At 39.6% G+C, this 16,258-nt stretch overlaps 2 protein-coding genes across 8 annotated transcripts in view; both read right to left on the reverse strand.

Annotated features, from left to right (window-relative positions):
* The window catches only part of ranbp2 (RAN binding protein 2), a 32,927-nt gene extending 20,366 nt beyond the window's left edge, over positions 1-12,561 (reverse strand). For both annotated transcript variants that reach the window (XM_041807434.1, XM_041807433.1), the window contains exons 1-12: positions 12,363-12,561; positions 11,382-11,449; positions 11,171-11,282; positions 10,156-10,308; positions 9,221-9,451; positions 8,941-9,083; positions 8,053-8,248; positions 7,662-7,802; positions 7,152-7,311; positions 6,759-6,940; positions 4,531-4,730; positions 3,866-3,989 (exon numbers count right to left, since the gene is read on the reverse strand). In XM_041807434.1, the coding sequence (XP_041663368.1) occupies positions 3,866-3,989; positions 4,531-4,730; positions 6,759-6,940; positions 7,152-7,311; positions 7,662-7,802; positions 8,053-8,248; positions 8,941-9,083; positions 9,221-9,451; positions 10,156-10,308; positions 11,171-11,282; positions 11,382-11,449; positions 12,363-12,434 (1,782 nt within the window). In that variant the 5' untranslated portion in view covers positions 12,435-12,561. The remainder of the gene's footprint in view (positions 1-3,865; positions 3,990-4,530; positions 4,731-6,758; positions 6,941-7,151; positions 7,312-7,661; positions 7,803-8,052; positions 8,249-8,940; positions 9,084-9,220; positions 9,452-10,155; positions 10,309-11,170; positions 11,283-11,381; positions 11,450-12,362) is intronic.
* A 343-nt stretch (positions 12,562-12,904) lies between these two features.
* The window catches only part of LOC121522441 (LIM and senescent cell antigen-like-containing domain protein 1), a 40,543-nt gene continuing 37,189 nt past the window's right edge, over positions 12,905-16,258 (reverse strand). For 5 of the 6 annotated variants that reach the window (XM_041806845.1, XM_041806846.1, XM_041806844.1 and 2 more), the window contains exons 10-11: positions 15,647-15,835; positions 12,905-14,593 (exon numbers count right to left, since the gene is read on the reverse strand). In XM_041806845.1, coding sequence (XP_041662779.1) covers positions 15,691-15,835 — 145 coding nt within the window. In that variant the 3' untranslated portion in view covers positions 12,905-14,593; positions 15,647-15,690. The remainder of the gene's footprint in view (positions 14,594-15,646; positions 15,836-16,258) is intronic. The other variant, XM_041806843.1, reaches the window with a different exon arrangement.

Here is a 16,258-nt window from a genome sequence, read left to right on the forward strand (position 1 = left end):
CTTATTTTATGCAAGTCCGACATTTAAACTACTTATTCGATGAAAAAAGTAACACAAATATGATATCTAAAGGTGTTAATTTATTGTTTTAAAATTCCCTGTTTTCGGAGTTGCTGCAGGGAGCTTGAGGGGAGGGGATAGCGAAACTGTGGGGTTGTTCCCAGTTTCACCCATTGAGATGAACAATAACAAACACCGCATTGCTCAAACACCACCCCTCCCCCGGCATGTAAATACAGCTGTTTCTAGTTATCACCTTTCATTAACAAGCCTCAAGATGCAGCCTACAGCAAAGAAAAGTAGAAGAGATGATGAAGCGGCAAGAATTATCAACAGATTTGGGACAAATTCAGGATCACTCGACAGTGAAAGTTTGATGAAGTCAGATTTCCTATGGGAATATTTTGATGAGTGTCACCAGTCCGATTCAGAAGCTTGGTTTGGGAGGACTTTGTATAAATGTGGCCCTATTGTTCACGCCCATTACCCGGCCTGCCTAAAGGTAGGAAAAGTCCTGAAACTTTGAGCCTGGTTTTCTCAGAACAAACAGGAACTAAAAGTTAACATTCAAATGAGCATATCTTTGTAAAACATGCTCAGATTAAGGTGTATGATACACCATTTGAAAGCTTGGAATCTACGCATTCATAATGTATGAAAAACTCAAAAATGATCCCAGACGACTTGCAGGAGTTTTACCAGCTTTGGTCACATATTTGCCTTTTTAAAAAAATATTTTGACCTTTAATTTCATGTTTTGACCTTCTAAACTGAAAAGTTTGACTATTTCAGATTTTGAGCCTTTAAACTTGTGTGATTAACCTTTAAAAGTCAGGACACCACCAATGGTCTCAAGAACACCAACAAGACCCTACTGCCTGGGAAACTAAAGCTCTGGTGCCTGCAGTTCAGATTCCTCCCCCGGATAATGTGGCCACTCACCATCTACAAGGTCCCAATAACAACAGTGGAGAAGATGGAGTGAACCATGACTTCATACATAAAGAAATGGCTTGGAGTCCCACGATGTCTTTCCAACATCAGCCTCTATGGCAACTACCTCCTTGAACTACCTCTCGCAAGCCTAACTGAAGAGTACAAGTGCTCCAAAGTTAGACTACAGATGACATTAAAGGACTCCAGCGATCAGACCATCAGTAGTGCTGCAGTGCCCCTGGTAACAGGGCGGAAATGGACACCATCCGACGCAGTGCAGCAAGCTACAGCAGCCCTGAAGCACAAAGACATTGTGGGGCATGTACAGCTGGAAAGAGGAGGCTTTGGCCTGGCGGCGAGCAAACCAACTTGGCATAAGGCCTCAGCAGCTGAGAGGAGGAAGCTGGTGGTGGATGAGGTATGCAGACAAGAGGAAACTGCAAGAAGTGCAAAGGCTGTCTCGCTTGCTAAGCAGGGGCAGTGGATGCGGTGGGAAGGCCTGCAGAAGAGGAACATCAGCTGGAGGGAGCTTTGGGAAATGGAGGCAGGCAACATCAGCTTTATCATCAGAGCCACCTACGATGTGCTCCCATCACCAAAGAACCTCCACCAGTGGTATAGTGAGGATCTGACCTGTGCCCTCTGCCCAAGTCCAGCATCTCTCAAGCACATCATGACCGGTTGCAAGACCAGCCTCACACAAGGCTGCTAAACCTGGAGGCACAGCCAGGTCCCCAAGAACCTGGCAGCAGCACTTGAGATCAGGAGGAGTACAACCAACTCCCTGCCCCTAAGAGCAAACAATACCATCATGGCACCAGCATTTTTCACGGAAGTACAGGAAAAGCCCAAACATCCCGCCACCAAGCCAGAAACTGGACAACTAGCCTTGGCCCGTGACTGGAAGATGCTTGTGGACATTGGCCAACAGTTAGTATTTCCACCTGAGATTGCATCCACCACCCTTAGACCAGACATGGTCCTCTGGTCCCCTTCACTTAAGTCTGTGTACATCATAGAACTCACGGTACCATGGGAGGACTCAGTGGAAGAGGCCTATGAGCGGAAAAAAACTGCGGTACACAGAACTAGCAGCCAATGCAGAACAACGAGGATGGAAGACAAAACTCTATCCAGTCGAGGTGGGATGCAGAGGATTTGTCGCTACTTCCACCATCAGACTGCTAAAGGAACTGGGAAGCGATGGACAGGCTCTCTGGCAGATCATTAGATCTGTGTCCGAAGCAGCCGAAAGGGGTAGCCAGTGGATATGGCTCAAGCGGAAGGACCCATGCTGGGCTCAAACAACAGCAAGAGCAGCAACTCACTTACACTACCACCTCCTTCCCCACTTGAGAACCCAGAGCAGAACCCCCCATGAACAACATCTGTGCATCTCCTGATAGGGCATGGGACACAAGCTCAGGCTTGATCACCCTGTAGCTGGCCGCCTTTGATGAGGGTGTCTAGTGTTTAAAAGTCCGAAACACCCTATGACTCAAAGGTACACTACTGATGATGTGTCCCAAAGTTACATCTGTCCATATCCGAGGTACACCTCCGATGGAGCTCTTAACATCGGGGAACCACCAGGAGGAACTACTAGGAGGATTCTGCTCTTAGGTATTGTTGCACTGTAATCATGAGTGGTGTTAAGGAAGGTAGTATCGACATCGTCACTACCTGGAGCTCGCATCAATGGAGCCTGGGTCTGTTGAAGGTGGCATGCTGTTGAAGCTGTGTGGGCCATGTGATAAGATAGGTAAGAGGATGTCTGTGTGTTGGCATGGTGGGTTGTGAGAGCCGGCGCGGAGGGGGGTGGCTCGGGGACGCTAGAGATCACTGTTCATCCCTCTGGAGGTGTCCGCTCTTAACATCAGGGAACCACCAGGAGGAACTACTGGGAGGACTCCCAGTCACTCTTAACATCAAGGAAACCCTCAGGTAAGTTAGGTGCATCTCCGGTGACGCTCTTGATGTTGGGAGCGTCATTGGAGACGCACCACCGGTGATGCTCTTGGCATTGAGGAACCACCAGGAGGAACCACCAGGAGGAATCACCAGGAAGACTCCCAATCACTCTTAACATTAAGGAAACCCTCAGGTAAAGTGCATACCACCTATTGGCACAACGGACAGTTTAACATCACGTCCTGTGTTTCATGAGTCATTTTGCATCTTAAAATCATGTATCATCATTGCTGATGTTTTTTGTCCATAATTTATTACTGATGTAAATGAGGTTGCAGTTTATGGTTAAATTTTTACCCTGTTAGGCTGTCAAATTCAGAATCCTGCCCCTGCTGTGATTGAGTTTGACATCATTGATATAATTTAATTGATGGGTTTTCTCAAAAAGCTGTGCAAAAGGAATTTCATACTTGAACAACAAATCATGCCATAGGAGAAGAAGAAGCAACCAACTTATAAATAAAAGGTAAATACTTAGCTTTGCAAAATAATCCTTGAGTTTTTCCTTTTTTAAAGCTATTAAAAGCAGTCAAGCCAGCCAAGAAGGCAACACATATATATCTATTTTAAGGTATAATGTTGTGTGGCAGTGTGTTATTTACATTTATGCAAAACTAAGGGGTTTCTATGGAGGGGAAGATTTAAAATATAGCATTAAAAATCCCATAGATATGGTTGAAATAAGGCTGAAAAGTAAGGGTATCAGAGATGTAACAGTATTGTTAATTTTGTGGTATCGTGAAACATTTAGTAGTATAAACCTACAAGGGATTTGCTGCTGATTTTTTATTTGTCAATAAGTTATTGATAAGTTTACAATAAAAAGCAGTGAAATTTTTACATTTATTTTGATTTTGTACATCTTTGGTTTGTGTGCATGTGTCTGTAGAGATTCATTTTTATTGCTTGCTATTTTGTGAGCCAGTGAAACTGTGTTTGTGTGTGTGGGTGTTTGTACCGTCTGGCTGAGACACTGAGCCCAGTGGATGGCTAACGCTGGTTGGAGGCCATGTTTCTCTCCAGCCCTCAGAGTGTTTAAGCCATGTTGCACAATCATACGCAGTTTAGCTGACATACCAGGACTACAGGGAGACACACAGCAGAACACAAAAAACATTTAAATTGAGATGGCAAAGCAATTTATTTTTAATGTGCAAGCCACTTATTAAAAAATGGTAAAGACAAAGATTAACAGTGCAACAAATGTGCATGTATCCTCGTACTCGCTTCATTTTTATCTTTGTTTATCCCTAACTGTAATAGTTAACAGTTGCCTTAATCAGCAAGTGTTTTTCCCTGCACATCTGTTGACTGTGCATGAGTGAGATTAGGTTAGCAGTAACAGCTAAGATCTCCCTTTGACAAGGAAGGCCTTTAAATAATGTTCATTCTTGTAGCCTTACAGGTTGGTTATACAACATTTATCTCTACTGTTTGTGAGTGTAGAGTGGTACTATTTATTTTCTATGCATTCTAAGATTTTCATGCTCAGAGTGTAATTTTAAGAGGTTATGTATATCGACTGTGTCACATGTAGACAACCCTGACTGGCTGTAATATTTTGAATTCGTTATTTTAAGGCAAATAGACATCATGTTTTGTTTCCGCCCAAACTGTACTCACGCTGCTTGTTTGTGAATAAGGCTGTAGATGGCATCCCACCACTCCCTCTGTCTGTCCGTGGTCAACAGGCGAAGCAGAGGAAGGGGAAGGCAACGAGGTTCAAAGAGCTGCTGTTGTTGCTGCTGGTTCACTGAACTGCTGATCTTTGCCGTCTCCTGAAGCTGGCAGTGGCTACAGAACACAACACCATATAAAAACACCTGCATGGAGGAAAAAAGAAATACATTTAGTTTTGTTTTGTTTTTCAAGGTGTGAGAGTTAAAGTTTGATTATTCATGTGATAAAGATGTAGTATAATCAGTAAATGACACCGTCTATACAATTGATTATAATTTATGCCATAATCGGGCAGCACTGAAAGAGCCTTTAGAGCAATTTTTCAATTAAAAATCAAATCAAATAAGATTGTTATCCCATACTCACAAATGTGCTTTTAAGAAGTAACTGCTAAGAAAAGCAGGTATAAATATGTTCAAAAAACAGTTTCAAGAGTATATTCTGACAACGTATTCATTCAAAAACTTTGCTTTGAAATGTTCATGCAAATCTATTCAGAGTCATCAAAATTTTAGATATTTTGATACTCTTTGTATATCATGTGCATTAAACAATATCATAATTTTTATGTTTGACAATTACTAACATTAATTAAAAAAACAATTCAACCCAAAGCTGCTGCAGCCCAATAGCACAGCAATAGGCAGTTCAAAAGGAGAGAGCTAGTGAAGAAAGTGATACAGAGATATAAGTTCTTATTTTGGAGGATAAACAATATTGGATTTTTGCCGATATCTGATGTGTTGGAATTTATAAATTAATTTTATCTGATACCAACATTGCTACAGATATTTAAATGTAGTTCAGGCCTTAAACTTCAATCATTAAAGCACAATCTAAAGTTTGAGCATGAACAAATTCACACACTCAGCCCTTAAAGCGCTCTTTTAAGTCTAAGAAATGCTAAAAGAAGAAAAAAACTTAAGCTGACGGTTCTTCTGTTGGTCCAACCTAAAACACAATTTACTTATTTGTTCGTACAGCCAGTATTTACAGCATATATCAGCAGATTTTTACAGCCAAATAAGCTGTTGCATATATCATCTTAATTTTCACTTTTTAAGCTAATATCTGCTGATACTGATATAATGCTGATAATACCATAAATTCTTGCTAATTTTCTAATTGTTTCACAGCAGTTACACTCTTAAATACAAAGAAATATGACACCTGCATGGAGGTGTGGAATTTGGTATTCTAGCTGCTTAAATGGCTTATCTTTCCACCTACTGCGCACCTCTCTCCTCTGCACTCTGTCACAGACACAATCTGGCAACCTTATTATCCACCAGCCAGCAAATTTGTTTTATTTACTCCCTTTAGCGTCTCATCAAAGTTCACATGTTAATGTTTGTGTCTGTTTCAGACAGATTGAGAGCAGAGGAGAAACACAGCAATGTCACTTGGTCCCTGAATGTTTTCTTTACATCTTGACTTGCATAATGACTATAAGCTTCACCATCCTGCACAACAGCTACACTCATGAAATGTCCTAGGGAAAATAAAAATTACAGCAAGCAGAATCACTACTAGCACATCCTGTGGATTACTGTTGATGATTTGGAGGAAATATCTTATCAAAGATATACCCAAAGAAATCATATTTATTTTGCCTTTCATTACTGACAACAGTGTCTCTATTTTTGATTTGTTCAATGGCCCTAACATTCAGGTTTGAAATCAAAAGTAACTAAATTAACCAGTTTTGGTCATTTTTGTTGCTGTGGTATCACAACAGCTATCAATATCATTTGATATTTTTTAGAATCCAATCAACATTCAAAATTCCACTACTCTGACAAATCTTACATACCAATGTTTAACTGATCCTACTAATTAAAGCTGCATTTCCATCAGGTGGTCTTGTTTGACTGAGTATGGTTTTGTGTGGGTAGGATGTTGAGGCTATGCATGTGAAGTCACATGCAGTTCAAGTCAGGTTTTTTTCTCCGCTGAGTTGTAGAAAGGATGTGACAGCAATAATTAGGGAATAAGCAGTAAACAGCTTTATTTCTGCAGAGACATGCTGTTTTTTAAAATAACTACAACTTAATTATATTTACCACGGTCAGTACAGATCCTCACTTGATGGAAGAAATGTTTTGAGTCGTAACGGTACGTTAATATGTAAATAATATGTAAATATATCAAGCCCACTTGATTTCACCTACCTCTAAGTCCAGTAGGCAAATGGATTCTGGTGCATTGGTGTCCAGTTTGGAAGTTTCCAGAGTAAGCCTTGGAAAAAGCTGCTGCAGCCAGTCCCGCAGGGCCAGCCTTTGGGCCAGGAGGGTCCACTGTAGCCCCAACCAGCATAAATGTTGCAAGTCCCCACCATGCAGCAGGATGGAGCCTATAACAATGGATAGTTTTTCAACATATTACTAAAGAGTGTACTATTCTGCTCATCAATTTCAATTGACCTTTAATCTGTGTGGACCAATTTTTTTTTTTTTTTACAAAACCACTGTAGTGTTACTTAACTGCATTTAAATAGAAAACAGGTAAACACATTAAATACATAATGTCAGACATTTAAGAATACTTCAATACTGGTTTATTACCAGCATCACATTTGGTCAGTTGAGAGAGCTCTGGAGCCATGGTGCTAATGGAATGAATATCATCATTGGCAATAAAGGAGGACCCAGGGGAGGCCTGTGGCCCAAACAGGAGCTCAAACAGTGAGTCCTGACCGCTTCGGTTCCCAAATGCCTCCACCACCTACACAGAGAAAACAAAATGTTTACATCTATTTTGGCATATTTCTACAACTTTGACATCACTTTATGAATGCTGTCTAAGTAAAATAATACAGACATGATATAAAATAGGACAGATGTAACAATTGCAATGTAAAAGGACTAAACAGTTGTGCAGGTGACATAGTTTTGATTGAGTGTTAAATCTTTTATGGATTTTGCATTTTTTTTACTTAAATCATGTTCTATACATAGAAATTTAATCAAACCAAACTGCTATTGCCAATTCTTTACAGTGACATAAAGTACTTTCTATTCAAGATAGAGCAGACTTAAGATTAAGCCAAACCGAATCAGAACACTGGGACAGACCTCTCTGATCAAGGTGGTTGGATCAGCGCTCAGATTAAGCAACATGTGGCCGGCCTGACTCTGACGATCATTGGCAAGCAGCTCCAGAAGTGGTGGGGCTGATTGGTCTCTTTTTGTCACTTTAGCTTTTGGTCTGGGGACCTGGTGGAAAGACAAAAACAAAATAAACTATATTAAGATATTCCTGAAGTAAGTCTTTCAGTTGAAACATTTTGGACATACAATATATATATATAAAGCAAAGAAACCAAAAAAAGAGAAAAAATATCCAACATTTATCACAATTGCATCGGTAAATTTTTAACTCAAGAATCAGTGATGACCAGAAGTTCAGTTGTGGTTTAATGCTTGCTTTGACCCTACGTATAATTCAGGATCTAGTTGTGGGTACCTGGTAGGCCAACAGGTAGCACAACCCAGCCAGGTCAGTGACAGCCCTCCATGTGTGTTGGCGATCCTGAGCCAGCTTCAACAGCAGCGTGGCAGCATGAAGGTAGAGGTGACCCCTCATTTCTACAAACATGTCACAAAGATCGTCCGTGTGGCAGCAAGCAGTGCTGCTCAGCATCTGCATGGCTTCATCAAAACTAAATATGCAGACATAAACATACACACACAGGGTCTGATTAATATGCAGTTCTATGATATAATCCAGATATTTCATCAAAATAAATTTTAACAAAGATCCTATGTAGAGAAGCCCAAAGTTGATTGGATTTTATGCTTCATAGGTTCATCTGCAATTAAAAAAATGTATTTTTTTCAAAGGAAAAAAGGCTTGCAATTCACCTACAAAAGGTTTACCCATCTACATTAGTCAAAAGTACAAATAAACTCCAAACTCCAAAATCTGTTGCCATAAGAATGCAAAATAAGTGCAGGAAGAAGTGAGAGCCTCTGATTAGGATTGATTTTAAGGGATATGTGTGTGTCTCAAGCTCATAGTTACTTTTTCCCCTAGGAATATACAAATATTTATTCCTTTTAAACTACAAACAGTGTTACCAATTTGAGGGCATGTGTTCAGAAATTATTTGTGCAGTATGACTGATTTATTTATTGTTCTATCTAGAACAAACTTCTTTATGTGTATGGGTCTCCTTTTCTCTGCGATACTAAAAGCAGTATGTGGTATTTCTTATACAACTGCATCAAAGTTTTAAATTCTTAATAAGTGAATAACTTGAATCTTAGAGGAAATTTCTCAGATATCTAAATGTGAGAACAAAGTAAGCTTGAGGATAAAACTTGAAACCATTGACACCTCAAAATGACATACCTTTTGAGGGCATCAAGGCTGGGCTTCACACTGCTCTCAGACAGTGTGATTCTGAGCAGGCTGCAGTGGGCCAACAGCAGCTCTCTCTGGAGACGCCGACACATTTTCTCATTACTGGAGACACTGGGCTGAGCTAGATACTCCTGCAACACAAGTTTAAAAGAATATGTTTTATTTTATATATTATTTGAACTTATTTAGGTCAGTGTTCAGCTTTCTCAAAGGCACACTGCTCCAAACATGTTAAAGCTACTGTATATACAAGCACTTTCATGCTGACCTGCAGAGTTTGCAACACAGCAGTGTACCAGTCCAGACTGTTGCTCAGCATGCCCTTTTTCTCCGCAGACAGGCAATGCTTAACAGCTTCATCCAACCGCCCATCCTGACAGAACAGATGAACCAGCTTCACATTTACGTGAGGATCTGCCGGCCTTGCTGCAAGCTCAGCCTGGAGAAGGTCAAACAACCGGTTCCAACCTGGCTGACCCTGACGACTCAACAAACGCTCCTGTGTAGAAGTAAACCAAAGAGAGAAAAGCTCAGTCCCATTTTGAACTTTTACCCCATCCCCTCATTTTTGAGTGTCTCCTTGTCCCATGAAACAAAGTTACAAAGGGTAGTGGTAAAGTCTCCTTGTACAAAATGGGGCCACCTTCCTCCAAGTTCCTGATGCATCATCAGTAGTCATCAACAGCCTTTACATAAACAGACATGATGACAACACCAGAAATGCTTGGCCAAAATCAAAAGGACCATATTGCACTGAAATAACATTTAACTAACTACTAATTTTTAAACCTTACTGTTGATTTGCAGGGCATTCTAGCTCAAACATTTGGTTTGGAGTGTGTCCTGGAAAATCTATTTTGAAGGGCTATGCACCCCTGGCACTGCAACTTACCAGTCTAACAAGAGTCAGGGACACCCTACCCCTAGACATAAATCCACAAAATACAGAGGTAGGGCTAAGTGGTTGGGGCAAGGGGTGAATTGGAATCAAGCCAAAGTCAATGTGACTATCATAATTAACATAATCTCTTTCACATTAGAAATAAAATACTAAGAAATAAAGACAGAGTTTGGGCAACTGTCATTATGTCAGCTTTTGGTTAAATAAACCATCAAAAGGTTTCATTATTAGACAATTTAATAGTTTTATAAAGAAGTAAACAACAGAGGACTTACTGAGATTAAGACGTTTAAGAACCTTACCTTCAGGTTGAAGACTGCCGGGCTTCCTGGCAGCAGCTTGGCAGCTTTCTCTACCCAGAACTCTGCTCTGCTATCAGATTCCTCTTTATTCACAAGTAACTCTGCCACCTTCAGCACCAGGTCCCTCTGAGCTGGGTTTAAATCTACTGATCGCTGGGCACACAGAGAAGAGAAGTCATGCAAGTGTCACTTCTGACAAACACCTGAAAGGGGCAAGCTTCTTCAACAATAAAATACATATTTCTCTAGAATACTGGGCCCTGGCTAAGCTCTGTTGGTAGAGCAGGCACCCATGTGCTGAGACTATAGTCTCAGCAACAGCTGCGGGATCGAGCTCAAAGAAAAAAATACTGTATTCAAAACTTGGTGGAGTCTAACACAGTAGAGGAAGTAGGAGTAAGGCTATTAAATAAAGTGAGGAGTCAAGAGTACAAGGTTAGAGGGTTGATTACAAGCGTATATATGCTGTAAGACCTGTAAAGCCTTCTGTGACAAATAGGACTTTTTAGACCAAACAATATTGACTTAATTTTAGTTTTATCTGTCATGTTCTTTGTAATTTCAAAAAAGCACTGTGATAAAATAAAAACTTGACACCTCCTCCCTATTATCAAAATGCTTCAATGCATGAATGATTTTTTGTTTGTTTGTTTAAAATGTACTCAATAGTCTTGTACTGCCTTTTGTACTGTTTGGAAGCTGGGTACTGGTTCTAACTAAATGGGAGCCAGTATAGAGGGACAGATGCCAGCACTCCAGCAGCCAAATGAGCTGTACACAAAATACAGGTTTAGATTACTGTCCATATCATTAGTTTAGCTGATATGACAGTCTTTTATCTTTAGCTCTTGACCATATGCATTTTAATCCAGGTTTCTTTGAAATATAATCCAGTGTGATAAGATTATACTTTGAAGTAGAAGCTAAACCGAATGAGAAACACTGAAGGACATTAACTCTTGATTTTAATGCTTTCCCACAGCAACAAAGACACAGTAGAAGTCTTTCCCCCCACCTTGTAACATCCTACTGCCTTGTTGATGTCTCCCTCTCTCTCGAACAGTTGTCCAAGGAATTTGTGTGCTTTTGGATCCCTCTCCTGGACTCTGAGATACTCTGAAACATGTCTGGGAAAAGTATGAAGATGCAAGATCACTGTTGATTTTTGGAGACCTCTTGATAACAAATAAGACATTTTGTTAACCATTGAAAGTTTTTGTGCTTACCTTTTCGCAAGATCATATTCCTTTGCTTCAAAATACAATTTAGCAAACAAAAATCCTTTCACTGGTTTCTGTGGGAACAAATTCATTTTGAAAAATTAGTGCTTTGAATAATTTTTTGTGTGTCTTTTACTTGGTAGAATAGCTACCAGGCACAATGATGATTGCCATTATGAGTATAATTACAAGGAAACCCTGAAACATTAGTTTCTTCATTAACGATGTCTGACAGACGTTATCTTTGACAAGGTCATTTTTATTTATGTGTTGACTGTGTGCTGATTTCAGTATGATGTGTTTTGCCTTGTTCATGTTACATTGAACCTAGAAAGTCTCTACATTCATTGCTTCACTCTCTTGTTCGTGTTGATTAAAAACGCATTTTTCTTTGACAAATAGTCTCAAATACAGTCAAATCATACAGTCACTGTCTTCCTTACTGTAACTGTTTCAAGTAACTGTGAAACATCAGTCCTTTAACTTGTGTTTACAGGCTGTGTGCGTAATTAAATTGTCGTTTAATGGCTGATTTCCTGCTTTACAGTAACTATTGACAACTTAACGTAGTTGTGGTGAACGGCGGAAATGAATCCAAGTTGTTTCCGATAAAAATAAGTTCTAGTAATAGTTCTGGTCACAAGTAGTCCAAGTAGGCTAACTTACTGAAAACCAGCTAACAGTGCTAACTGGCTAGCGCTGCTCTAACTACCCCATGCCGCCTAATTTCTCAGCATAGAGGGGAGGGCACGGCGAGGCGTCATCATGCCGGCTAGCAAACGGTCGCGCAGCTAGCTTAAGGTGGTTGAAAGATACAACGAAAATGCTATAGTCATGCTGCGTTAACGCAGGCTCGGGCTTATTTGACCAAAAAAAAAATATCCGATTCTGGGGTTCCGACTCTCTACTAATGCCGGGATAGTTGACACATGCTGGTCTGACATGATAGCAGGAGCATGCTAACATTAGCCCACCGGCTCAACTTACCTCTTTGAGTGAGGGAGACGAACTCTGTACTGTGGAAACGTAACGGTCCACTTCAGCTTTACTCCGCCGCATGGCTTCCAAATACTGATTCCACGCAAATATCTTAAAGTCAATGCAATACCCGGAATCCACGAAATATAAAAACTGGCATTGATATAGGTTGGACTGTCACTCCATAGTATTAACTCGATATGCGCAGTCTCAGTACCCTCAAATGGCAGAAGATCACGTGGTTTGGTGCCTTCTTGAATCGGCGTCCTTAACCAATAAAAACCGGATATTCTGTTTGACGCACAATGACGCACTATATTTTGAAAGGGTGGGTTAGCAGAGGCCTAGATCAGTTGTATAACCCAAATGGCAGTAATATATGTTATTTATGAAACCATTTTACATTTATGGGAGTAATTAGGTGGAATAATTTTATGTATTCAACCACAATAGATGAATAAAACAATCATTCTTTTAATTTTTGTTATAAGGGACAATAACCAACTACAGAAAGAAGCTGCTAATCAAAAACATTACTACATACACATTGGTTGGATTGAAATATGTATTTATTCAGATGAGATGGCTGCCTAGTAAGATAAAATAAAAGGAAACAAGCCCAGAGCATGCAAATTGTGTGTTTACATGAAAAAAGCAATTTTTGTCTTTGAAAAGTATACTGAGCACAGGACAATGTTGCATTGTGGAGAGCATTTATGTACTAAGATATCAAATAAAAATGTCCCTTCACTATTTTTAGTCAAGCTGAAGTTCTGCTTCACTACAGTTCAGTACACAGTTTAACTCTTACATGGCATGTTAAAAGTTTGGGCTAAGGATATGTAATGAAATCCACAGAAATAACACTGGAATATATTCCCATCAAATTATGGAATGTCGTTCTCTATTTACCTACCGTGACAAAAATGTGATTTATACACTGCATGAGTGAAACTTTCTGTCAGAATGGAAATGATTCTCTCTCACTTACAACAGTTGGCTTTCTTTCCTAAGAGGTCTGAGCCTTGAGGAAGTCGGTAAACCTCTGTAAGAGGATCACTTTCTTTGGATTACAAACAGCAGAGACACATGTTCAACATCTAACATTACTTCCACATCCGGTCTTTGCACATGCCACAAGGCATCATGTTGTAACACACAGTTACCAGTTGCTGTGCAATAAATCCTGTCAAAGTAAAAATTCAGATTCTCAGGGTTTGTTGAAAGGGTGTCAGAGGTATTTCCAAAACTTGGGTTATATTACTCTCATTAACTCTTTTATACTCTACTACCAGCATGTACTTACTGTTAATTACAGCAGAAAAAACAAAAAAATAATAGAGACTTGGTTTCTATTCCAGGACTATTGTAACAGATTGTATTACATTGTTTAAAGGGAGCTGACTTCTGTCTATGATTTAACACCAGTTTATTTTTGTAATTGTTTCACAAATAAAATGCATAACACATTAAAAGGTAATCCAACAAGACACATATAATAGTTGAGACAAATGATGTAACAAAGAAGCTATAAGAAAATGTCAATAAGATAAAGAAAATGTCAGCCTTACAGAGCTCAAAGGAAACTTATTTAACATAAAATGTAAGAAAATACACATTAATAATATATGCAATCATACATGTTGCTGGAAAACAAACTCAAGCCAAGATATACACATTCGATAGGACTGTATTGTCCTCAAGTTTCTTTGGATTGTCTCCATAAAGCAAATGAATAGCTTGGTGTAACAATTTTTATTTTCTCAAGTTCTATGCTATCTTAAAGCACATTTATCACATTGAAATACAGGACTATCAACATTTGATTTGGTTTAGTTTTGTGATGAAATAAGGCAAGCTTGTGAATAACATACAGTGCAGTTATTGAGCCAAAAGGCACTGAACATGTCAATGTTAATAGACATTGACAGACATTCAAACACTGTGTCAGCTTAAGGCTCATGAAATGATTATCTGTGAGTGATGAACAAAATATGGGGTGTTCTGCTGAAGAGTAACTTTTATCTAATATTTAATGCAAAATACATAAAATGCTATCATATTGGACTGCAAATTCGGGACATGTAAGTTGTATGGGCATCCCACCACAGATTCATTTGAGTTGTTACTTCCGTGCAACAGTTTCCGACAGCTTCTTCAGTCTCTTCTTTAGCTCCAGAGGGAATTTCTCATAGCACTTTTTACACACAGGCTTCATGTCGAACTCCACAAACTTGTTCCTGTAGAAGGAAGGATTAAAGGCAGTGTTACAGGTAGGAAGTTTAGTTTCCTCACTTTCAGTGCACATGTGTGCTCATTCTAAAACTCACAAATTATCAGTCATATCATATGCCTATACTGTAAATCAAGTCTAAAACTGCATATAAATGGATGTGTGACATGAATATTATGAAAAAATAAAACAAAAAATGTGATCAGAGATTAACTTTGTTGATGGATGTTTTATTTTGTCTGTTATGCCAAATGATACCTTCTGATTGAGCTAAGTCATTGTAGTTTCTTTTATGGCTACTGAGATAGAATCATTTTGTATTATTTTTCATGAACCAGTGTTGTCAAAATTAAAGCAACCATTTATCTCAAGACTGTCTGGTCCTGTTTTTACCAGTCCAGACCTAAATCAGGATTAGCATTATTTCAAACTGACACACCAACCTGGTGGTTGCAAAACATGCTCTTTGTTTGTTTATTAAATTCCCCCACTTCCACTTCCACTGGCAAGTTCCCTAAACTCTTTCTAAAGGAAACTCAGAAAGCGCACATCCATCCAGGGTGGGCAGGTGCTCAGCCTAAACCTTTTTCCCCAACTGCCATGGACGCCATTCCCTTGCAAAGCAGATAATCACTGGCAACACCAGGGCACGTGTCAAACCTGTTGGGACCTCAGTACCTCCAGAGCTGCAGCCAGAAAGCTGCCGGAAGTGATTAAAGCTTTAGCCTTTATACTCAGACAGGCAGGGAGACCCAGAAAACAATGCATACCCTTCAGCATGTGATTGATCTGATTTCCTGTTTGCATAGCAGGGGTTACTAGAGTACAAGTCTTATTAGCAGCTCATGTTCTTGGCTGAGAAATGGTCATGTAATAAAATGAGTGTAAGGTGACCTGAATTTATCTAGACTTTGCATTTCCACCAACTGGCTTTAAAGTGAAATGAATTAAATATAACTCTGGGATAAGGAACAGAAACTGACAGGGAGTATGTTTGAATTCTGATGACAATGAAACATCAAAAGAAAAGAAACAAAAAGGAAGAAAGATGGAAACTGACCAAAGGAAGAACAGTGGAAGTGAGGAAAAAGGAGAAAGAGAGGATCACAGACACATGGGTATCAATAATTTCTTCTTCTTCTCTTTTGAGTCACGTTCACGCTTGGCAAGACGGCGTTTCATGTCGTCCGGCAGGCGTTCATAGCAGTGTTTACACACAGGCTTCAGATCCACCTCCACGAACTTTTCCCTGCCAGAGCAGGGAGCAGGGAGAGATGACGAGAGGTATAAAAGAGAAGAGGGGGGCAGTGTGAGAAAGGAGAAGGAGGGGAGAAGGAGGGTAGAAAGACCATTGTGATAGGAATAAAGATGAGTAAGAAGATGATGTATAGGAAAAAACGCTGTTAGGAGATTTTACAGAACATATGAGAAGAAAAGACAAGCACAGAACAGAACTCAGAAGAGGGAAAAGAGTATACAGGTTCAGAAATAGCCTAAGAAACACAAAATTATAAGGGAAAGCTTCATAATCAGTCATGGCCAGGATTGAAAATACAGACCGTTACCAAAGCAAAGAATCACAGAAGGTGGTAAAGGAGAATAAACAGAGAGAGCTTGGCTTATAGTCGGCTACTTTCTGAATATAATCAGTAAAAAATGATTAAAAAACCTA

This window comes from Cheilinus undulatus, linkage group 15, assembly GCF_018320785.1.
Source record: "Cheilinus undulatus linkage group 15, ASM1832078v1, whole genome shotgun sequence".
NCBI lineage: Eukaryota > Metazoa > Chordata > Actinopteri > Labriformes > Labridae > Cheilinus > Cheilinus undulatus.